Below are 24039 nucleotides of genomic sequence, written 5' to 3' on the forward strand. Positions count from 1 at the left end.
ATAATACTTAAAATATGGACCTTGGTTGTTTGTTTTTCTTTTCTGTCTAAGCCTCTCTTACATGAGCTTACCTCTGCACAGAAGCAGTACAGAAGTCTGTGGGGAAAAGAAAAATGGTGCTAGAGGCTGCCAAAAAGTGTGGGAACAAGTCAATGATGAATGAGGAAGGTAGAAGGAAATGAATTTATGAAGCTGTTGTCTTGATTTCTCTATGCTTGAATCCAGCTAAGAACAGGACTTCTTTCCAAAAATACAGCTACTCTCAGCCCCTGACCCCCAATTGATGCTAAAGGAAGCAGCTCTTGGAGCCAGTTCTGGGTTCTTAGGAAGCAGGAAAGTCCCTCATGTTCCAGCGCTAACACATCCTCAGCACTGCTTTCTAGAGGGATGCATCAGTGCTTTTTTTACCCTCTGCATCGCTACATCTTTGCCTTGTTTCCAGTGTAACCACTGTCTCACAGAGCCTGAGCTGCTGCTCAGCCAGGGCTGGAGAAATGCTGCGGAGACATACAGCTTGTGACAGGTAATTCTGATTTACGCCACTTGGTGCTATCACAAGGGCTTTGAAAACAACGTGTCCCAATGCAGCCACATGTATTTTGCTGTCTGCTGCTTTGTGAAGCCTGGAACAGCTTAAGGCTTTGTATGTATCCTCCTCTGCCTGGAGCAGAGTATCCTGCTAATGCTAAAAGGCATTTTGACAATGTGTATTCAGTATTCTCCTTCCTGCAGGGGATCTCAGCAGTAAAATTGTCAGAGTCACTGGTCCAGGCTGAGTAGATATGGCTACAGACTGTGCTGAGGGAGTTGCATTTTCCCACCTTTGGTTTACTGGGTGAGCTGGGGTAGCTGTTTTTGTTTTTTTTCAGGTGGTGCCTGGAGCAGCAGCAACTGACCTGGAGTGAAAGGCCTAAGGTGTCACTTGCTCTGCCCTCAGCCTGAAGAACAGTAACTCATTGCTTTATAAATAATGCTCTGGCCTGATGATGGGAGAGCAGAAAACCCAGCGGTGATGGACCTGGCACTGCCCCCAGATTTGGCCCATGTGGATCCCACCAGGGAATGGACATTGTGCAGAAAGGGAAATCTCAGAAATGCAGCTCCCTGGGAGATTAGAGAATAACCTGAGACAGCATTTTCAAGATAGCCTGGAACAGCAAGAATTGTGGGAACTCTGCCTGGCCAAGATCTTGGGAATGGGGCAAAAGAAGGGGAAAGGATGGGTGCAAGATGACCCAATGCTCCTGTGAGGAGACCCAGAGTGAGGCTTCTGCATCCCCCTGCTTGCTGCACAGCATGAGTGTGAGCAGCTGTACCTCAGGGGCAGGGGAGTGCCACGCTGACTCCAGGCACTGCTGCGCTCCTGGGGTGTTGCCCACTCCATGAAGTGGCTTTGGCAAGGCAGCAGATGCCATGTCCTCAATCCTGAGTGCAGAAACAGGAACTCTGCCCACCTGAGCATGCTGCACATGGTGGGATGCGAACATCAGGGCACACATTCAGCTGTGGATAGGTGCCAGCTGTGAGGGCAGCCCCACGAGGGGGGTCCCCTGCTTTAGGATAGGTCACCATGTTACCTGATTTGTCTCTTTCTGTGATTTTGATGGTTTGCACATGTTTCTATTGTGCTTTGTTTTGCTTTTGCAGTCACGTGTCAAAGTCAGAATATATAAAAACAGGAAAGATCTTTAATCTTAGGGTCATGAGAATGACACTTGACCTAGCAAAGCTACTCATCCAGTTGCTTTTCTTCTAATATACTTGTTTTCTTTTTTCAGTACTGACAGTGTTTCAAGCATCTGGATTTCAGCCACCGCTCCTGATATGAAGTTTTAGACAAGTGATAGGTCAAGGTACATCTTCAGGGGACTATGGTAAACTAACAAATTATACCATCTCAGAAAAGCTCAGGACTTGCTCTTGATCTCTTTCCATCAATTTCCTCTTTAGTTTTGAAATATTCTCTAGAGTCTCTTAAGGAAAGTGGTGTGGTTTTGTTCATTGCACAATTTTATTCAGCTAGTGAATATTAATACCCCTATCAGATCAAATAATTGGAATAATGCAAATAAACCCAAATAACAGTTCCAAATTAAATGATGCCTAAGTACTTTACAATAAACAGAGCAAGAAAAATACATTCATTTTAACACCTGAATTATTTGTATAAGCAGGATTAAGAGGCAGAAGACCAGAAAGAATGTTAAAAGTTGAAATAACCCTAAATCCTGGGTCATACAATTTGAGCTCTGCCATTGGAAAACTGTTGCATGTTGCACACTCTGTGCTTTAAGAGGACACTGATGACCCTGCAAGAACACTCAGTGGATTGACTTCCCAAAATCATCTGATCCAGTCTGTGTTTATACTATACCACTACAGAGCATGGCTACAAGGCACAGATGTCACTTGTGGAAGTCCCCAAACCTGGGCTGGACTTTGCAGTGGTGCCTCTCCTTTACAAATGCTTTCACTGTTATTTTCAGGGGGGATCACTCTTGCACAGCTCTCCCCACTTAGCCAGCAGACCAAGCCAGCTTGCATTTGGCATGAACAGGGAATGGCCCTGTCCCACCAAAATTCGAAAATGCCACTTGGCACCATCAGACCACACGGAGCTTTCCCAAAGGTACATTGCAGGTGAGCAGCAGAAACCCCTTGTTTCAAACTCCTGCATTATCAGAAAACTTCTAGAGTTTCTCAGGCATTCAACACACCCCCACAATCTGTCTGGCTGAGTGAGAGTGCCTCACAGCGGGATCGGGTTTAATCCGGCACCAGGTACGCTGATAACCCTCCCTAATCAGTCGCTGATCTCTGCTCGGTGAAAGCACTGCCCCTGGTATTTCTGCTGCAGCTATTTTTAAATGACAGTGTGATATTTTGTTTTCTCTCGCTCATTTGTCAATGAAGAACTGGCTGTGCTGTGCGTCTGCTCTGACAAGAAACTTCCAGTTATTTTTCAGCCCGTTCCAGCTGGGATGGAGGCAGGGCTGGAGAAAGTGCTGGCTGCAGGCAGGGTGAGCCCTCCAGGGAGCAGTGACCCTGCAGACTTCTGCCTGTCGGGGTCCCCTGTGTCCAGCTGTGGGAAAAGCCTTCTAGGTTTCTTCTGACTCTGGTCCTGATGCTGCTTTAGGCTGACTTTCACAATTAGAGTTATTTTATGTTTAGCTGAGCTGCTACTTGCATGAATGTTGGGGTTTTGTTCAGTTTGGTTGTTTTTTCTGTCACTTTAATTCCACTAGATTTTAAAGGAATTATGTTTTTAAGTTTAGGTTCTGAATGGGCTCAGAGCAGGAGTACCTAAAAACAAAATTTACAACCTGTCATGTCCAAATGGCATCACTGCATGGACAATTCACATTTCATCTCATCAAACAGCTTTCCCAAATGGAGATATAACAAGCTCCACCTCTTCATCCAAGCACCTGACATCACTGCATGTATCACAAAGGGCTGGATGTTTCACACATAATTCCTCTCAAAAATGCATTACAGATTGGTATTAGCCACTTTCTGTCCCTGTTGGTTTCTTTTGGATGAAGGAAATATAAAATTCCTGCTGGAATTTTGCTGATTCCCAAGCCCTCCACCCTTTAAGCACTGCTGGATGGCTGTTGTGCCACAGCTGTAAACCAAGGTTTTCTAACACATCAAATTCAGACACAAATGGCTCACAGAACATAAAACCCTACTGAGAAATTCAGGTTGTCTATAAGTGTGTGGCTATCAGATAAAAACATGCCCGATTAAGTCCTGGGAAATTACATTCACTGGTTTTAAGTCCTCTGTTCATACCTGGACCCAAGATTTCTGTTTAATCCCAGGATTCATTCCATCACCTTCCCTTACTTGTAACATGTACAACACTGGTTCCCTACAGAGCTAATCCCACAGACTTCATCAAGATTACTGTTCAGGTAATTCATTCCAATCTAAGAAAAGGTGTTTTGACCCAGTTGAGACCAAGTTTTGGTAGGGGAGCCAGTCCCTGGGATCAGTCCTCAGAGCAGAACTACATCTTTACTAAAGTTTGTTGCCCTGATCCAGCAGCTGGAGCAAGAGGGAGAATTCCATCCCTTCTTAACCTGACCTATGCCAATTCCCACCAGTTACTGAAACTGGTTTCTACATTGCAGAGTCCAGTAGAACTGGTTTGAAACCAGCATGCCTTTTTTCCCCCCCTTTTTTCCCTTTGGGAATCTGACTGATAGTCTAAAATCTCTTGAGTTTTCTAGTTTGTAATACAAAAGCCATTGGGAAGACCAGATACAGCCTGATTGGTTAGATTTTAAAGATATGTTGGGCCCTAATAATTTCTGCTGCTTTCAGTTAAGATGCCTGAGGCAATAATAACGGAAGCTGTAAAAATATGTCCCTTATTCATCGTGGCTTTACGTCAGAAGTTTACTGTTCTAATCATTAACTAGCCTGCTGCATTATCTATGAAAATTGCTTGGTAATATTTATGAAATGTGACCTTTCTTAATTCAATGTTACAAAGTGTTGGATTCATTCTGTTTGCAAGTGGAACAGATTTCCAAATCACTCTGCAATTAGTACAGTTTGATCTAACCAGCCTATCTCTGCATGGGGTAGGCTTCTACTGAAACAGCAGGATCGCTGTCAGAGATGAAATGTGTTTTCCATACGGCTCAAAGTACGGCTGTGACACCTGCTTGCACTACATCATCTCTGGCAAAGGTAAGTGCTGAATGAATATTCACAATAAGGGAAAACAGTAACCAGACTGAGAAAGATTTTTGTTGTGAGAAATACCTCAATTAAAAATATAAAAATGTTTGTGGCCAAAAATGATTGCTATGTATAATAGTGTAAGGGGAACCCAAATGAAAATGGGACAATGTTGGGCTGAAATGGGCATGATTGCCCATTCCACAACGGATATAGATAAAGGAATTGCAAGAAACAACAAGTAGAGTCAGGAGCCCTATGGAGTCAAGATGCTGCATGATTCTCTAATCCACTCCCACGGCCATCATTAGGTGCAGACAGTAAGTCCTTCCCCACCTAAAAAGTCCACATTCCTGATCCACCCAATGCTACCATGAATTTCTGATTCTCACAGTCATGCAGGGCAGCCTGCAGTGCCTCAGCCTATGGGGTGTTTTGAAGGAACCAAATTTCACCAGAGCAACAAATGTGCCGGACAAGCATCACGCAGTGAAGCCATGTGGCACCGTTCAGTAGCAGATCGCTAGGAATGTGTAATATCTGCAGCATTAATATCATATTTTTCCATTTCCCGAGCTCCACATGGTCAGTGGAGTCAATGGTCATTTTCAGTACAGGATAACCAGTGCTCACTCCAACTGTGACTGTCTCATGTGACAGCCATTCTGGGAACAAACTGAGCATCTCCCTGTCTCTGCATGAGTCCTCGAGCTCATCCACTAGTGATGTACAAAATTTGGGCTAGGTTTGATAAGCCAAGTTAAGCTCTGATAAAATCTCTATGCAGATGTGTAAAATATACCAGTCTGGCCCTGTGTTTTATTTTCCTCTAGCATGACAGCTGACTGTGCTTTCTTTTGTAGGAAAAAAAACATCCTCTTGGTTAAAGCAGGAGCTCAAGAGCTCATGTTCTGCTCCCAGTGGAAACAGAAAGGGAGGCTGGGGCAGATTTGGGACAGGACAGGCAGCAGGTCCTCATCTAGGACAAGGTAGTGCAGCTGCCCTGCAGACAGCACAGCTCTACCAGGCCAAGGTTCTTCTCAGGAGGAAGGTGCTCAGGTCCTCACAACAGTCCTGTCTTTCAAACTGGTGTTTTAACACGTCTTTTCCTATATATGAACTGGTAACCACATTAACGACAGGACCTGAGTAATTCAATGTCAGAGCAGCAGCACAGGCTGCAGAAAGCCCTGCCCATGCCCTGCTCCAGTCAGTACTCCAAGCCTGCAAGCTGCCTCCAAGCCTGGCCAGCAGTGCTTGATGAACCTGCCCTCTTCCTCTGTCCTTGACAATGTGCCAGAGAACAGAAGAACTGCTAAGGAAACAAATGTGAGTTGTAGCCTGTGAGTGACATGGGTTTCTTGGCATCTGGCTGACAATTGTGGCACTCATTGCCAGAACTTAGCAGAATCAGGGAATCCTCCTTCCTCCATGTCACTCTGCTGTTGCCCAGAAAAAAAAAAATTAAGTACAGACATTTGCACAAGGAAATAGCAAGAGACCTGTACAGGCTGTTATGATATGGGAATTGGGGAAAAAAGGGCTCTGTAAGTACTGGTACCATGAGCTGCAGCATTTCCTGCTAGCAGCATTGGGCTCTGACAGACTGCACTCGCCACCAGCCCACCTACCTTGCAGGTTCAGTTCTTTGGGTGCCCTTCCCATTCCCCAGAATTGTTACCAAATGTGGGAAAATTTGGAAGGGGTTAAATCATGTGGTCTGAAGCAACTGGCAAGAAGGAGATGATTTGAGAGGGAACATGTGAAACCAGAGAGAAGGGGAACAAGCAGCTGCACTGATAGGATGAACTCAGCCTCTCCAGGTGTCCCATGAACACAATCACAGCCACGGTGAAGGCAATGGGACAAGCAGTGACTGTGGCAGTCAGAAATGAGGGAGCAGCAGCACAGGCATAGCTGCTCTCTGGCTTCTTTCTGAGGTTCCATTGCATGCACTTATTGCAGTTGCATGTGCCCACATTGGTGCAGACTGGATAAGTCCTGGTTATCCTGTAGCTCTGAGGCACACATCCAAGAAAAGAGGGAGGCTGGGAGAGAAGTGATCTGGCCAAAAACACGTCTAGAAATCCCCAGGGTCCTTCTGGAGAGCAGTGCTAGAGCCAGGTTCCTCCCCACTGAGCTGAGCAAGTTCCTCTCTGCAACAATCAACGCAATGTTTTCTCTTCTTAGAATCATGCATTGCTCCATCAGACAAAAGATTTTCCTGCTGCTGGGTCCTTCCTCAAAGATAGGACTCTCTTTACCATCTACTATTTTTCTGTTTCAGCGAAAACACGTCAGTGTGCTGTGAGCACATCCCTCATCTTTGCAATGTTCATGACATCCCAGTGTGAAATCCCCATTTGGTTTCAGGTCTTCTCTTTGCCTGTTTTTTCCCAACCACTTCAGCATTTGTGAACTGCTGAAAGTTTAGGAGTTTCTATGTTTTTGCATAATTAGGAAATTGAAAGATGTGGTTTATCTACTTGTTTCCTGTAAAACACAAAGGACCAAGAGATTGGGGGAGTGTGTGGGTTGGGGTGGGGTGTTTAGATAAGACTCCTAGAGAGCACAAGGGTGAGTGTGCAGTATGAGGAGAGATTTTCTGTCAGGCCCACTGGCATAAAGTGAGGACTGCAGACACATTTGTCTGTGGAAATGGACTTGTCCATGAAAATGGCTTCTGGGAAGCACCCCTCACTTCCAAGGTGATCGCTGCAGTTGGTTGTCACTGCAGCTCTCAGGCTGCAGTGCAGTGGCCATGGCAGTCCTCCTTTCTTTCCAAGGGGCAGTTGCAGTGCTTGCCAAGCACCCTTTCCTCCAACATGTCACCAACATTAGTGACATTTTCTGCTGTACAAATTCTCTCCCACTTTGCAATGTTGGCCACAGAAGGGTTTTGTTGACTAGGAGGTGATTTGACCAGCTTGATAAGGAAGGGGCACGGTGTGTGAGTGATGGTCTGTCCATGAAGGTATGGGCAGCACTGATGGAGAGTTTGGTGCTCCCCATCCCAGCTGCCCTTTCCCATCCAGTGTCAGCCCTGATGTGGGTTGGGACTGCTGGGCTGGGGGAATAGCTCAGGGAGAGCAGGAAGAATCCATGTTGTGATTCAGCAGTGCTCATTTTTACAACCAGCTTTCCATCTTCCAGAACAAGGCAAAGTTCCCGTATTAAAATGTTTTTAGTTGAATATATCATAAAAAATAATAATAGATATTTCAGGATGTAAAGAGTAGCTCTTTTCCTCTCGCCAAAACAAAACAAAAAAAAAGACAATTACAGCCTTTGCATGTTGTGTAGCTGTTTACTAACACGTAATATATCTCTAGGGATCAAAAGTGGGGGAAAGAAACTGGATTAAAGGAAATGTGGCTTTTTTTTAAACTGAAAGTATTCTCTATAAAACTATTATGCTGAGAGGATGACTAATGTAACCAGTGTGTGTTTTGAAGCGTGTCATTAACACTTTTTATGCTTTCTGAACACACAAAGAGAAACCCCAGGAGAGAATTAATTTACAAATCTGATTAAGCATAGTGCCTAAGTGGCAAAAAGCATCATACAATAAATAGTAGACTCCACAGGTAAGCAAAGCTTTAAAAAATAAACATACTCTACAAAGAGCACAGATGTGTGCATTTTGGATAGTTTGATGTGTGTTTGATTAGATGTCAGAGGTACAGACAATGAAAACAGAGGTCACACTGAGGTAACAGTACTGACCTCCTTTTCCTTAAGCCATCATACTGCCTGTCTAGTGCAAAACATGTCTCTGAAATTGGGAAGCAAAGGCAAGGATGCAAACAGAAAAATGAGATCAAAGATAAGGATTTTCTACCTGATGTGAAAAAACCTGTAGATACCTTTTGTGTGGTTGTGTCAGCCTTTGCTCATGCACAGCTATAGAGTGGTTTGTGTCAGTGTTTCAGAACTGAGCAGTACTATTACTCAGCAATCAGAGCTTACCTCTCTCTTCAGGGACTTTCTGAGTGCACACGAGTTAGGATGCTAATTCAAACACTTTGTAGCTGTAGATCAGGGGTGTCTGCAAACTCCAGACAGATGATTATTAGAAGTTAAAGCTTTAAGTCTCATCAGTGCACCTCTGAATATTACAACTATTTTTTAAATGGAAGAATACACTGCTAGTGATCTTCTCACTCCCTGGGGTAACTGCCAATATACTTAACACTTTTAAACAACTCTCAACATTTCATTCAAAAACAGAGAGGTGACAGAGTGACTTGGCATAAGTTAGACTTCCCCACATGAGGGGGTGAGTGGTGAAATGCCCTGTCCCAATACTGCTGTGCCAGTTGTCTGGTATAGGTCCCACCTTCTACCATCCTTAGTGCATCTGAAAGGGAGGACAAAAGTAAAAATCCATCCCTGTGTTACCCTGGTCCCAATGAACAGGAGGACTGTTTTGTGGTGGAAGCCCTGAACTGGATGTGAGATATCCAAGTTACTACAGGTATCTCATTCCTCTGGTAATGAGATCCAGGGATTTTTCTGTGTTTCTACTTCCCTCTCCATAGGGAAGGTTTATTCAGAACAACTTTCTCATACCTTTATCTGTTTCCTCTGTGTTGACTGTAAGGTCTTCTCATTAAGCAAAGCTCTCTCACTGTGTGTAGATCATCTAGACTCCTGTAGATACCAAGAGACCAGCAACAATGAAGGAGAGGTGAAGAGCTGCTAGTGTCCTGAGAAGGTAGGAAAATGAGAATCCATTAAGTAATGCCCTGAAACTTCTTTTCTGTGGGCTGATAAAACACACATTCACTTACACAATGCAGACGCTGTCAGAGAAGCAGGAAGTCATGTCCCTGGTGTTGGGACTCTGTGCTGTAACTGCAGGGAGTCCAACACCTTGGACGGGGCTCAGGCAGAGAATCTGTGTCACAGGAGAGGAGAGGAATGGAAACAGCATGAAACCATCGGCAACAAAGGAAGGCAAACAAAAACAGGACAGAAGGGATCAGAGACATAGAGCCAAGTACAAGGTAAAAAAATAGACCTGTGAAAAGCTGGAAGGAAAACAAATACACCAAGTAAGTTAAATTCTCCATCCTTCCCCCCATTTTCTTCCATCTCACTGACAAGTTGTTACTGAAATTTTCTCTCAATCAACTAAAATCAACACCAAGGATGTGGTACTCTACATGAAACTTGAAGAGTAAACATCTGCCTGAGGCTAAATCATAGACTATCCTGAGTTGGGAGGGGTCAGGATCATCAAAGTTCAACTCTTGGGCCTGCACAGGACACTTCAACAATCACACCATGGGCCTGAGAGACTTGTCCAAATGTTTGTTGAGCTCTTGACAGAAATCAGTGTCTGTCCCTCCTTTTCCCCTTGTAAGGAATTTGTTACTTCAGTGAGGTCTCCCCTGGGTCTCCTCCAGGCCAAGAGCCCTCAGCCTCTGCTCATACAGTTTCCCCTTGAAGCCCTTCACCATTTTTGCTGCCCTCCTTTGGATGCTCCATGGTAGTTTTATATCCTGCTTACATTGTGGCCCCCAGCATTTGAAGTGAGGCCGCCCTAGAGCAGAGCAGAGCAGGACAATCCCCTCCCTGTCCCCACTGGCCATGCTGTGCCTGATGCCCCCAGGACATGGTTTGCCCTCCTGGCTGCCAGGGCACTGCTGGCTCATACAAATGTTTGCATTTTGCATATATCACATTTTGCAGACACAGTGCTGTATGGGACCCATAAGCCTGGGTCATACATGCTACAGCATCCTAGATTCTGGTCCACAAACACACAGTGCAGCTTAAATGGCCCTTTTTTTGCCATGCAAGATTGCTTTCAGCAAGTCATGCCTTTTGTGGATGCCATTTCCTCTGCCCTCCATGATGTCAAAGAAGTTTTTTGGGATTGTTGAGCAAAGATCTCCCCTTTGCTGAGATTCAGTGCCTCATGCAATGCCTCAAACCCAACACTCAGCTTGAAGGTGTAGCTGGGAAGCTGCACATGGGATCAGCAGGCCAGACCTATGCAGCCCTCCACCTGTGATTCCTAAAGAAAGTGATCACTAGATCAGTCCTATCCATAAAGCTATAGTTGGAGTCTGACAACATTTAGATACTTATTAGAATGATTGATTTCCCATTATCTAATTAATTGCCGATTTCACATTTTCACGTTTCCTGCTTTGCCATGTGTCAAAAAGAGCAAATGACCCATCACCACAAAGTGATGGCACTGAATTTATCTTTGTCCTCTACCTTGCATTCTTTCCCCAGGTTGTGGCAGAACTCCAACCAGGCACTGGCCCAGTAAGTCTCTGAGTGCTTCATCCCCTGCCTGGGGCTGGAGCTGGGATGAAGATACCAAAGGCTCCCTAGGTATCCCAGCCCCATGCTCACTGTCCTCACCAACAGAACATTTTGCTGATATCCAGCCTCCTTTGTTGCAATTTGAATGCATTGCTTCTTCCTCTCTTGGATGCTGAAAGCAGATGATTTCCTGCTTGCAGTAGCTTTTTTTGTTGCATAAGGAAGGGAGCTTGTTACAGTCATTCCCCTTGACTCTTCACTCAGTTTCTGTACTCATACCAAAAAAACAGTGGGAAATTGTCCTTGTTTTAGGTGGAAGAGGAGACTGTAAGTGTGAAATCAAGCCCATAATTCTTTATTCTAAACCACACAGTATAGATACAGTTCCTACAGAGTGTTCATCTAACATTCAGTTTCATTTCTGCATAGGAGTAATTAGCTGACAATGAGAAAAATCATTTGATTAGGCCCACAACTGATTAGAGGCTAATGCATAATCTATTGAAATAAAGGAGAAGATACAAATTGATTTCAACATGTTTTGGGTCAGCCCCAACCTTCCAAAACAAATAGAGAGATAAGACAGCATCTGCTGAGTACTCACCGGCCAAGTCTTTGTACTGATCTCTAATTTTAGGTCCTGCAGGCAAGTGTCCAGGTTATTTACCACCTGGGCTGTTTTGATCTTCTCTCAAATGTGTGCATTGATGGATGAGCTCTCTTACCTCCACCACAATAACACTGGCCCAACTATACCAGCAGCATGAGGCCCAGGATCAATACTGATTCCTCCATCATTCAGCTGAACAGCATTTTATTTGCCTAATTATTAATATCTATTAAATGCCTGAACTGGAAAATCTTGACTAAGCAGTCCAAAATGTGTGAGTTGGACACGCTATAGAAATGCAGACTATTATCATTCCTGTACAATATGGGATGTGCCTGCAATCTTCCCATCACAGATTCACTTGGTCCCATCACAGCTGATACAAATGATAGAATCCTATGGCTGGCAGCAGATTTGCATCAGCCACATTAGGTATTATTTTTTCCCTGCTGGGAACAGAACTCAACAATTTGCATACATAATTGCTGCAGCCCTATTAATATGTTACAGATATCTGTCCTCTGATAAAACCTGTTCTCCCATATAGGTATGCACGCACTTGGTTCCTGGAGAATGGATTTATGGAAAGACATTGCAGCTACATCTCTAATTTCCTTCTCATTTCATTAGCTGATTCACCCAGATTAAAACTCAGTAGATTTTGCATGTCCGAGCACCCAGGTGAGAAATCTCCATGCTTAAATTTGTAAATATAACTTTTTCTTTCTTGGTTCCTCCTCTGTAGTGAATACACTATAAATTAATGGCTGCTAACAACTTTGTTGGTCTCCATAGGATGCATTAACTCATTCTTCATATCTGGATGGATTTTCACACCAAAAACCAATAAAAATTCACTGGGACTTCTTCCTATAAACTCAGAAGACATGACTGACAGATACACAGGATGCAGATACCTTAGGTAAGAAAATGCTATTTTTTTACATTCTAGAGGATAGATGTAACTGAGACTGTTTTACCACTGCTGGATTTTATTCATATGGCTCACAGTTTCCTCCCTCCATTAGTGATCATTCTGTTTGCTAAAGGCAGGCTGGTTTCAGCTCCGTTTGGCAGCACAAATGCACAACCCTGCTCTGTTTCTCTGTCTGTCTTGGACTGCAGCATGGTGCAAAGCATCAAGGCAGCTTAGAAGATGATCACAGCAAGGTAGAATATTCTTTTACTTCTATATGATGTGCCTGTGTCAAAGTCACCCAACAAGAAGGCCTGATTTTATCAGCTAAAGGAGAAAAGTTTAATTTGCCAGCTTGTTCAAGCAGTGACCTCAGACAGATGCCCATGCCCCCCAAAAGCACTCTAACAAAGTGGGTCTGAGCCATGATTTCTTCAAAGCCCCTTTGTACTGCACTAGTCTATATATTTTGTGGAAGCTTAATGCAATACAAAGCCTTTTTCCAACACCAAGGGAATAAAATAAGGCCATGACATCTCTGAGATTCAGATCTGAAATAACATAACAAATCCTTACTCTGCAGTATATCATAATGCCATACAAGCCAGACTGGGCACTGGGATGCCCAGCCATCCTCCTAACCTTTGCCCAGCCTTTGCTGAGTGGTACTGGCCAGTTGTTTTGCCTGCCTCATTTCTTTTTTGTCTTTTAAAATGAAAGCAGGGATAGCACTGCCTTCTGTAAAGCACTTTCAGTGTGGCATTCTCAGAGGGAATTTTTGGGATGACGCTATTTAAAAATGCCAGGCACGGTTTAGGCAGAGCGGGATGATGGAGTAAAGCAGTGTCTCTCAAGATTTTCAATCTATGCTTCACTTCAATCAGTTAAGAATAATTTCATGCCTGCTCACAGGAATGGCTGCAGGTCCTGGTGTCAGGGCTCTCGCTGGTTGGGGAGGGCTGGTGGAGAGGGGCATGCGAGTTCCCCTGCAGCCAAACTCTCAAGGACACTACGATAAAAGGTTGTCTTTCATAATAACAGCAATTAACACAAAAAGAATGTTACAAGGGACTGGCACTCAGTTTGAAGTACTTTTTCTTTTTAGATTTGGCTTTCAGGCATGTATGTACCATAGCATTACATAAACTTGTGCTAAATCCCAAGGAAAATCAGGAAAAATTCAATTGCTTTGGGAAAGTTGGTGATTCAAACACAGCAGCAAACAACTGGTCAAGGCCAGGCAGCAAGCTGGGCTAGTGGGCTTCACATAGAGAGCCCACCAAATGCATGCAAAGCCACTCAGGTCCACAGGAATCCACAGCATCCATACTATTTGTTGTTGTGATCCTTGCACCAAGCTCTTCTGCAAGCCAACGCCTGGGTGCAGCTCAAGGGGTATGACAGGTTGAGGACCAACCCAGAAAGCTCATGGGGTGAGGTTGCACAGACATGACTCCTCACAGGACACAGTCCCTCAACACTGCAGCAGCAACTCATTAACCCTGACACCTCACATACCTTCATGTCATGTAACCTCAGCTTTATGGTCTGAAAGCAGCTCTCTGATGGGCTGCCACCCATCTTCAGGCACTTTGAACTTAGAGAAACCACCCCAAACTAAAAGCAAACCACACATAAAATAAAGTGATGACTAAAAGCCACATGTGCACCAGTAGCAATCTAGATACAGGGCCAAGCAGATGCAGTGACACCTGCCAGGAGTGGAGAACTGCTATACTTGGCAGAGTAAATACAATCAGTGTCTCAAACAGGGCTTGGGCACCAACAAAACTGATACTTTTGAAACTTCCTCCAAAAGTTCTACCTTCATCTTTCAGGTGTTTTGGTTTCTGTATCTAGGAAACAGAGTTCATTATCTGAATCACAGGTAAGATGAGGAATTAAATGGAATTTGAGATACTGAGTCAGGGAGATGAAATTTGTCAGTGCCAGCCGTGAGTGTAGATCCCCTCCTATGTGGGCAGATGAGTTAGTCTTTGCTAATTACTTAAACCCTGCAACACCCAAGAAAACAAAGGGGTGGAGTCCAAGGCACAGGGAAGGGATTATCTCTGGACACAGGGATATGATATGTAATATGGAATTTTAAGAGATGAAAGAAAGAAACATGCAGTTAGATACAATAAGCCAAATCTGAAAAGCAGGGTAGGTCTATTTATTTCTTTAAGGCCACACATGGGAAACAGTGAATGAAGCTTCTTGAATTATTGGTCATCAGCTTCAGATCTCTGTTCTCACCACAGCTTGGGACAGTCAACAGTTCTGATGTCACTGATCTTACATGCCAAGTCAGATTTTGGAAAAGAAAGACACTGTAATGTTTAAAATTATAAATATTACCATTCCAATCAGCAAGTGCAGGCAGTGAAGAAACTGCAAAACAGTTCAGGTTTTAGGGTGTGGCTGCTGATGGCTCTCCCTTCTGCTGCTAAATATAAAGTTTTTCAAACTTCACCATGAAGTGACAGCTACCCCTTATCACTGAAGGCCAGCTGTTTCTTTAGCACTCAGCTGTTCCTGCTGCTTGCTCGTAGAAATGGAAGAAAGCTATTTAGAGACGCAAATCTGCAAAGCCTTCCAGCACACATCTATCTTAGAGCCTGTCCTTCAGTTCTTCAAGTAATTTGGTTGATCTTCTTTCACACTCATTTTACACCTCTGCACCCACGCTGACACCACCAAAACTAGTCCTGGTTCCCTGGCACAAATAAAACCAGAACCAGAATGATTGCTTCTAGGTATTTTAAAAACTTTTATGGTGCCTCCTGAGAAGGACTCAGTTGAGTTCACCCCTAGGAGAAATAATCTTGATAAAGCTTCTCAGCAATAACACGTTTTTGCTGTGTTGCTTCTTCAATGCAACTATGGATAAATGTGTGTCAGTGGTTGTTAGGTTTGAGCCAGCCCCTTCCCAAATGTGCATGGATTTACCCTGGATTTCATCAGCAGAGGCCCTGTGAGTGTGTGGGGTTACTCACACCCATACAGTTCCAGCAGACTAATACAGTTTATGGCTCCTGAGGCTGAGAGCCACCAGGACCAGAGATCAGGTGCCTTTTGTGATGGCACTGGCCCCTGTTTTGCATAACACTCTCCTAGACATAGTCCAGCTAGCTTCAGTGGTTCCTCACTTACCAAAGCAGCCCTTCCATGCAGGGAAGCGTGGAGGCAGAAGGCTTTGGAAAGTGCCAATATCAATGTGAAATGTGCTCCATCTCCTTACAACAACTGTCTTCCAAATACTTCTGTCCACATTTGAAAGCAGAGAGGGCAATGTTTTTTACCTCGGGAATGGCCAGAGGTGCTGGGGAGGGCAGGGGAGGCTGAAGGTGGCTTTAGCTCAGCAGTTGGATCAGTCCAAGCTCCCAGGAATGTCTGGTGAAGGCAGTACTTGGCAGGGTGCTCAGCTAGGGCTGTGTACCTTCCTGAATCACTGTCTTGTGCAGTGTTTGTTATACCCCTTGTTTCCAATGTTTTTTCCCAGGTAAAATTGTGTGCTTACATTGTAGTGGTGCAAAGCTTTCAGCATTCAGAGCCTCAGTAAATCCATACCTGAATCCTGGCCTTTCACACAAGCCTTTACATACCCAGCACATTCATCTGCTTTTCTGGATGTATGACTGATTCCACAGCACGTGTACAAAACAGTTTAAGATCATTTGGACCTGTATTCTAATACACAAATACAGGTGTTCTGAACATCTGAAGTACTGCTGTGGATGCAGTAGAGAACAAAATGCTTTATCTGTGCATCTTTGCATCTTTGTCACCAAGTGCCCTATATGCATGTGGTCAGGCAAAGGGAACTTTCTTTCCTGTGTGGACAAAGCAGACCTGTGCATATATGGTTTCATGCTGTTTCGTAACAGAAGGCAATGTCAAATAGTGTCTAAACCTACTTCCAGTTAACAGCAAAACTGCTGTAAGGTTCAATGGGTTTACAGTAAAAACTGCACTGTCTCACCCACATGCAGCAGGATTTCAACAGTTCAAGCAGCAAGTGGAAAATGTTACAGCATTTTTTTTTTACCATTGCAATCTATGTACCAAATTCTCTTCTGCCTTCCCAGTCAGTAGTTCACAGTCAGACTTTTCCCAAACAGATATGAAAATCTCTTGAACTACAATCACAATGCTGCTTTCTTCTCTTATCCCTGGACCAAATGGCAGTAAAATGTGATCTGTGTTTCAGCCATGTTCAAGAGCCACATTACACTTGTGCATCTGGGACAACAAGATGCAGACTAATACAAGATCAGGTGTGATGTATATGTGACTTTACCACAATGCTGAAAAACCAGTAAACTATAATCCTTGTTTTAATCTGAATTGCTATTATCCTTTTAAAAGGAAACTCTGGCTGACATATTTTGCCAAAGAATAAGCACACACAACATTCTGCATCCATCCTATATGCTGGATAGCTCTTACCTAAACAGCTCTATTAAAAGCAATGGGACCGGTTGTGTGCCCAAGTGCAGTCCTGCAGGAGGACTGCTCACAGGTTTCAGCGCTTTTGGCCTGAAGATGTACCAACGTGTGATCACAGCACAGCTTAAAATATGCCTATTTTAAAACTACACTTGCTCGTGTTAAAACCAGCCGGTTTTTAGCAGCTGTGCAGCAGCTCTCTGAGATAAGGATGCAGAGTTAGCAGTGCAAATAGGATGGTGCGGACAGGAAAGGTGCTGAGCTCTTCCTGCCCAGCCCGCGCGCCGGGAGCCGGGCTATTCTGGTACTCGGCTTCTGTGAGTCCCGATGACGAAAGGCAGCTGAATGTGCTGGCAAGGGCTGCAAGGCTGGCAGCAGCTCTGCCTGCATTTCTGAGAGCTTTCCACTGTTTCTCTTTTTCAGCAGGTTAGGCCATTGTGTAGAGTTTAGGAATTCTCTCACATCCCCGTGCGCGTTTTTACAGCGCTGCCGCCTTCCTCTCTTGCCTGAGCACCGCAAGGGGTCACGATGCACGTGCCAGGCACATTTTCACAGCCCCTCCGGCGCCCCGTTTGTACCGTCTTTTTCGTTCCCGTCCCCTTCCTGCCATTCTTTCCCTTTGGGGCTGCTCCACCGCCTCACTGTCCCTTTTTCCCGTTTTCCCTCACGCTTCCCCCGTGCCCGCCCCGCGCGTCCCACCCGGCGCGTGTGAGGGGCGGAGCCTCCGCCGGCCCCGCCCCCCGCCTGCCTCTTCCTCACGGCAACGCCACGCCCCCTCCCGCCCATTGGCTGCCCGCGCCTCGCTCCCGCCTCCCGCCGCGCGGCACGCGCCTCCCGCCCCATTGGCCCCTTCTCCAAGCTCATTTGCATGGCACCCCGCGCACCAATGGGCGACCGGTGCCTGCTTAACATGCAAGGACGCGGCCAATGAGCGGGCGAGGGGGCCGGGCCACCACGTGCTGTTGCTAAGCTTCGGCTTCTAAATTGTTACTACAACGGGCAGCCAATGGGCGCGGGCGGCGGGGATCTGTCAACATCCCCTGCCCCGATGGGGGGGGAGGCTCTGGCCGCCGATTGGCCCGGCCTGCTGCTCACGTCCCGCCCCGCGCCCCTCCGCCGCTCGCCATTGGCTGCGCGGGCTGCCCGTCCGCTGGTGTGTCAATGTAGGTGCCTTAAATTCGACCGCTCGGGACTCCCCGCGCGTGAACTCTGCGCGGGGGGCTCGGGACAGGCAGCCATGGAATTGAACTCCCTGTTAATCCTCCTGGAAGCGGCCGAGTACTTGGAGCGAAGAGACCGAGGTACAGGGCGCAGGCGGGCAGTCGGTCAGGCACCCGCAGGCGCTCCCCGCCGCTCTCGGCCTTTGTTGTGCGGCGGCCGGGCCGGGGCAGCGGCCCCGAGCCCGCACCTGCCCGGGGGGGACCCGGGCTGCGCCAGCGGCACCGCGCTGGGGGAGCATCGCTGCTCGGATCTTGGCTTTTTTAAATCTATACCCCCCCAAGCGAGCCAGAAGGGGGTTGTTTGTGCCGCCCTGGATGGGGCCGGTGCGTGTGGCAGCGCTCAGGATCCTCTCGCCGCTCCGTGTGTGGCAGTCGGTGATTGTATGGCAGCTCCCCTCCCCCAGCGCAGCGTGACAAGGGTTTGCATGATCCGCCTCGTTTTTAATGTGCACTCCAATAATCCTCCTAATTTCGACACTTTGGTGTTGGTTTTTTTCCCCTTTGGTTTACTGAGTTATGGTTTTTTTTTTTGTCTCGCTTCTTTAAGAGATGCCAGAATAAAATACAAACAAATCAACCGGAAAAAATTCTGTTCTTTACCCTAGCGTTCCTGCAAAGGAGGAAAAAATTGCATGGAAAAAATATATTGCCACTAATGCTGACTTTGTCCCTAGAAGCAGAACATGGCTATGCATCAGTGTTACCCTTCGATAGTGACTATTCCAGAAAGAAAACAAAGGCAGGCACCATGGCCAGAAAATCCCAGAATAACAGGTAATAGACGCACCGCTTTTTCAGAATGAATCGTCAGCTTTTCCAATGTGTCTAGCTTATGTGCAGTGCATACATTTATGAAAAATAATAACTAATCCAGTGTCTCAGTTTTCCCCATCCCGGTAGTCGCCATTTTTCCCCTGGATGGGCTTGGCTCTGTTTTGATCTCTCATATAAACACTGCCACGCGTACACCATCTCCTTAGTACTCACTGCACTTCAGACCCATCCGCCCTCATCGCTCCTTCTGCTCCGCGCTCGCCGACAGCGGCTTCTGCTGCAGACCTTAACACCATAATCGCCACCCAGATTTCTCTTTGCATGGCACCTAATTTCCCCCCCGGCATTCATTTATAAACCGCAGGCAGCGAGCCGGCCGCCTCCCCCATGGCAGCCCGAGCAGATGCAGCCTCCGGTTGCGGCGCGCTGGGCTCCGGGGCGGGCGGCGTGTGCGGGGCGGCGGGGGGGACACTCCGCCCGCCCTCCGGCCTCTCCGGGAGCTCCGGGCTGACGAGGTGCCGGGGCGAGCCTGACCTGCCCGCGGGCTGTGCTGCAGCGCCGGCTCGCCAGCCCTTCCGCCCGGCCGGCGCACGCAGCGGGGCCGGGGTGCGCGGCTCGGGGGTCGTTGGGCTGTCGGTCCCGGCTGTCGCCCCTCCGCCGCTTCGCTCTCGGGTTTGTTGTTGCCCCGCAGCCGCTACCTGCGCTGCGATGGCACGAGCCGAGCGCTGCTGTGCGCAGGCTCTGCAGCTTTGTTTGCTGCTCGGGCAGCGGCTGTGTACGTGCGGGAGGCTGGCTGTGTGACGGGGACACTGCCGGCCCCTGCCCCGGAGCTCTGCCCGCTCCGCTCTGCCCTTCCAGGGCTGCTCCGGAGAGCTCCGAGGACCGTGCCCTGCCGGGCCTGCTTCGTGCCGGGGCAGCGATGCTCTGCCCAGCGCAGGCTCCGCTCTGCACGGTCATGCTGGATGGTGGCTCCTGTAGAATAGCCTAAAATGAACTTGCTTTGCACGTGACTTGTTTTCCAAAGGAGCCGTGAGTCCCGGCAGGCCCGCTCTCGCTGCTCCAGCGGGCATCCTGCGGCCGGCTCGGCCGGGGCTGGGGAGGTGCCCGGCGGATGGCCGGGAGCTGCCAGGAGCTGCTCGTGGGGCACCCGAGGTGCAAACCGAAATCAAAAGCTGACGAACTCTCTCCCCGAGCGAAAACACGAGCTGCTGAGCGCCCTGGTGGTGCCTGCTGCGGCCGAGCAGTGTGCCTCAAAGATTATTGAGAGGGAGCAAATTGTGCCCCCGTGCCCCTGCTCCAAGCAAGGCAACCATTTTGGGGGCTGTTAATTGGAGTACTCCTACTTTGTTTTTAGTTTTAGTTGAATTCTTTGTTTCATCGTGGAGCATGAGAAGACAGTCAGTTCATTTCAAAAGAGAAAGTCATCAGGAGTGGGAGGAGTGTCTTGTGTCCTGAGACACTTTGCTTCTTAAGATTTTTAATTATTTTCGTATAAAGTATGCTCACTGCCTTTAAAAGAATTTGAAACAGATTCCATAAGTTTTCAGCTGTAAATTGCTCCTTGAATTGTACAGATTTCTTGTCTGTCTCTTGCATTCAAGAAATCTGTGTTAGTTACAGAGCTATTATTCCATCGTTTCAGTTCTTAGGGCTCTTGTCATCCACTGCAAAATAGTTATTTGTCTGAATTGTAAGCTGCTTTCAGGAGTTTTTAGGAGAGGATTTGTAATCTATCAAATACAGCAGAATTAAAAGATTTCTGGTTACAGATTTGCTAGTGTTATTAAAGTTGAGGCACACACATCCATTTGCAGTTACCTTCCTGCTTTTTTTGTTGCCTGCAGATTTCTGTTTGTTAACCTGTTTCACGTTTTGTTCTGGTTCTCACTCCGTAGCAGTGACAGCCTTCAAAAATACCATCCTGCAATGTGTACATTCGCTCACACTTGCTTCTCTTCTAGCTGCAGTGATGAGGGATGGGTCATCCGTGTTACAGGACAGGACAGTGCTTGTCAGGGAACGCTTTCCAGCATGGACACTGCGGGACAGTGGCTGGTTTGGTTCAGCACGGACACCAGGCTTGCTGGCCGGTGTGGGGAGCAGAGGCACACGGCTTTATTGCAGCTCCCCGTTCCTTCAGGGACAGAGGGGCAGCAGCAGGGCCCTGTGGGTGCCTCTGCATTGACCTTATGGGGTTTGTACCCACGTCCAGCAATCGCTGCTCGTGTTTGCCTGCACTTAGATTTGCAGGGGAGAAATTACCCCTGCATTTAAATATGCAGTGCAAAATAAATTATGTACACCAGCATCACTGTTGTTATTATTATTACTATTTGGAGCTTAGAGGCTATAGGGGCCGAGCCCCAGACTAGAGTGAATTTTTGGAAACACAGTTAATTCTTCCTAAGCAACTCAAAGATTAACAGAGGGAGACGACTGGCCAAAGTTCAGAGGATCTGGAGTGGTCGTGGGTGATGTGAACCACCGAGCAAAGTGTTTGTCCATATTGTTCCACTTTAACCATTTTCCAGACTCACTGGGTTTGGAGCAGTAGATGCAGGGAGGCATCTGATTGCATACATGGGATTGCATACATGTCTGAAATTCACGCCTTATTATTTCATTGTTTTTCTGGATTAAAAATACATACTTCAGGTTGGAGGAGTAGGAAAGGAGCAGCTAACTGCACATTTCAAATCTGCAGGGGCATTGTTGTTTTCATTATCTATTTTTGTATCCTGCTGCTTGCAGCATCTGATCAGATTAAAAATTGAGAGATGTATATATGCACATACGTTGTTTTTTTTTTCTCATGCCTTATGAGATATACATATATAACAGCATGAAAAACATCTCCTTTTTCTTGGAAAATCAGAGAAGAGGGGAGGAGGAGAAAAACTGTCAGATGTGAGGAAGCCTGGTGTGCTGTACTCTTTCTTCTTTGTTCTGTGTTTCCCCCCACGTGCTTGCCTGTGGGGGGAAGAGCGTACCCCGTGTGGCACAGGTGTGCTGGGCGACAGGCAGGGATGGATTCCAGCTGCCCTGGGCTTCAGCAAGGACTCTGATGGAGCCCTCCTTGCTCTGCCGAGGTGCAGGTGATGTTCATGTGAGGAGCTGTAGGATGAGAGCTCCATCCCTTGTGGATGGCTGGGAGGCCCAGACCTGCAGGAGAAGGGGCAGGAGGCTGCCGGCCCTTCGGACAGGATGCTGGGGTCTGGGCTAAAAGCCTGCTGGCCTCTTGTCTGCAGTTGAGTGAGAAGCAATTTTGGCAAGTTTCAATTCGTGCAGGGAAAAATACCAGCAGAATTACATTTAATTAACCAAAATCTATAAGCTTGCTATCCACTGTAGGGATTTAACAGTTTTGCTTTGTCCACTGTTAGCTTTGAATCAAAATTGAAAGTGGTTGTTAGCAGTTTGTTGTTAAACAATATTCTCGGTATTATTGGTAGCAATCAGACACAGTTTTTAGCCATTTCTGTTTCACTTGCACATTAAAATGTCTTGATCTTACGTGTTTTCTTCTCGGTTTCCTGTGATGTGCCCTTTCCCATGTCACACAAACCAAACTGCTTTGTTTTCTTTCTGATTTGCTGTTCGTACCATGTCCTCAGCTGAGATTCAGACTTGTTTCACCCCTGTCATTTTGACCAAAATCCTCTGGCAAATGAAACTGGATTCTTGTTTTGTGAAGAGGACAGGAGATTAGAAAAGCCACAATATTATCTTTTGCAGGGAGGTAAACCTAGGTCACATCTTGTTACAATAATACTTATCAGGTACTTGACTATGGTATAATAAATGTCTCCGCAGAGCAGTGGCTGTATGTAGTTCCTAAATCAGTGCCATGCAGTCTAATAATTCTTGTTAAGGTGTACTTAGAATTTAAAAAAAGCATGAAACAAACAGCTGGAATTATTGCTATTGTACTTTGGAAATGTTAATAGCAAATATTCAAAAGTCAAGCTTGTTTTTTGCTCCAGAGAAACAGATAGGTGACATGTGTGCGATGTGCCAAGGAGGAATGCGACACAAATCTGAAATTTGGTGACGTTTGCTCACAAGGCAAAGCACTCTGACAGAGGAACATGCAATCCTGCAGATGTCTGGGCTTTCTTCTGCCCTGGCTGCAGTGACACTCACCAGGTGTTGGGTACCTTGAGCTGTGTGTGGGTTTGAGGTGTGTGTGCCCGTGCACCAGGGAGCTCAGGCAGCAGCTTCGCCATGAAAGGGTCAGAAATAAGGTAAAATGAAAACCAAAATCTTAGTATTAGATGCCTGTCTACTGAGGTCACAGTTAAATTTACTTTCAGAGAAAGGAATTGAATGTCGGTGGTGCAGTGTGTTTGGCCTGTTAATTTAGGAGCTGGTTTATTGAAGGAGAGGGAGCAAAATAAATGCCGGTTTATAAATATATCTTCTGTGTCTATTAATTAATTAATATTTTTGCTCATATGTTACATAAATAGACATGTACTTCGTGCTGTGTTCTGGCAAAGGGTTATATGCAGAAAAAGATGAAAGCAGCATTTGGATTTTCAAATGAAAACAGAGCCTAATGTCCAAATTCCTCTGTTGATGTTGGCTCATGGCGAGGGTGAACCTGTGGCCCGCAGAGCGAGCCCCTTGCTCTCTGCAGATGTTTTTCTGTGCCCACACTAAGCAGCTTAGGGATCGGGGCCTGATTTTTGTTTTATTTTTCTTTTTATTTTTTTTCCTTTTTTTTTTTTTTTTTTTTTTTTGTGAGAGGCCAAGAATAAAACACTGCAAAGCAGACTGTGCAGACACAGCTCCTCGGAATTTTCACCTGGATTTTTGAATTTGATAGATCTTTCTCTTTTTGCCTTCCTAAAGCTAGGACAGAAATTGATATCACCACATATGGTTTCAAAATAATGCATTTTGGTCGCAGTATTACAGATTTTACCCACAAACCTGTCCCCCATGAGGAGCTGCAGTCAGTCTGTGATGTTTGGGAGCTGCACTGATTGTGCAGTTGAGGAAAGCAAATTGCCACTGTGTTAGAAGCACGTTCAGACCTGGCCACTGCAAACATGTGGCAGCACCAACTTGAATGTGATCCCAGA

General features: G+C 46.2%; 1 protein-coding gene across 2 annotated transcripts in view; it reads left to right on the top strand.

Annotated features, from left to right (window-relative positions):
• The first annotated feature begins 18104 nt into the window (after window positions 1-18104).
• The window catches only part of MXD4 (MAX dimerization protein 4), a 41410-nt gene continuing 35475 nt past the window's right edge, over window positions 18105-24039 (top strand). The window contains exons 1-2 of one of the 2 annotated variants that reach the window (XM_033059656.2): window positions 18105-18259; window positions 18856-18952. In XM_033059656.2, coding sequence (XP_032915547.1) covers window positions 18196-18259; window positions 18856-18952 — 161 coding nt within the window. In that variant the 5' untranslated portion in view covers window positions 18105-18195. Of the gene's footprint in view, window positions 18260-18852; window positions 18953-24039 lie in introns of both variants that reach the window. The other variant, XM_033059655.2, reaches the window with a different exon arrangement.

The sequence above is a fragment of the Catharus ustulatus genome, chromosome 5 (assembly GCF_009819885.2).
Source record: "Catharus ustulatus isolate bCatUst1 chromosome 5, bCatUst1.pri.v2, whole genome shotgun sequence".
Taxonomy (NCBI): domain Eukaryota; kingdom Metazoa; phylum Chordata; class Aves; order Passeriformes; family Turdidae; genus Catharus; species Catharus ustulatus.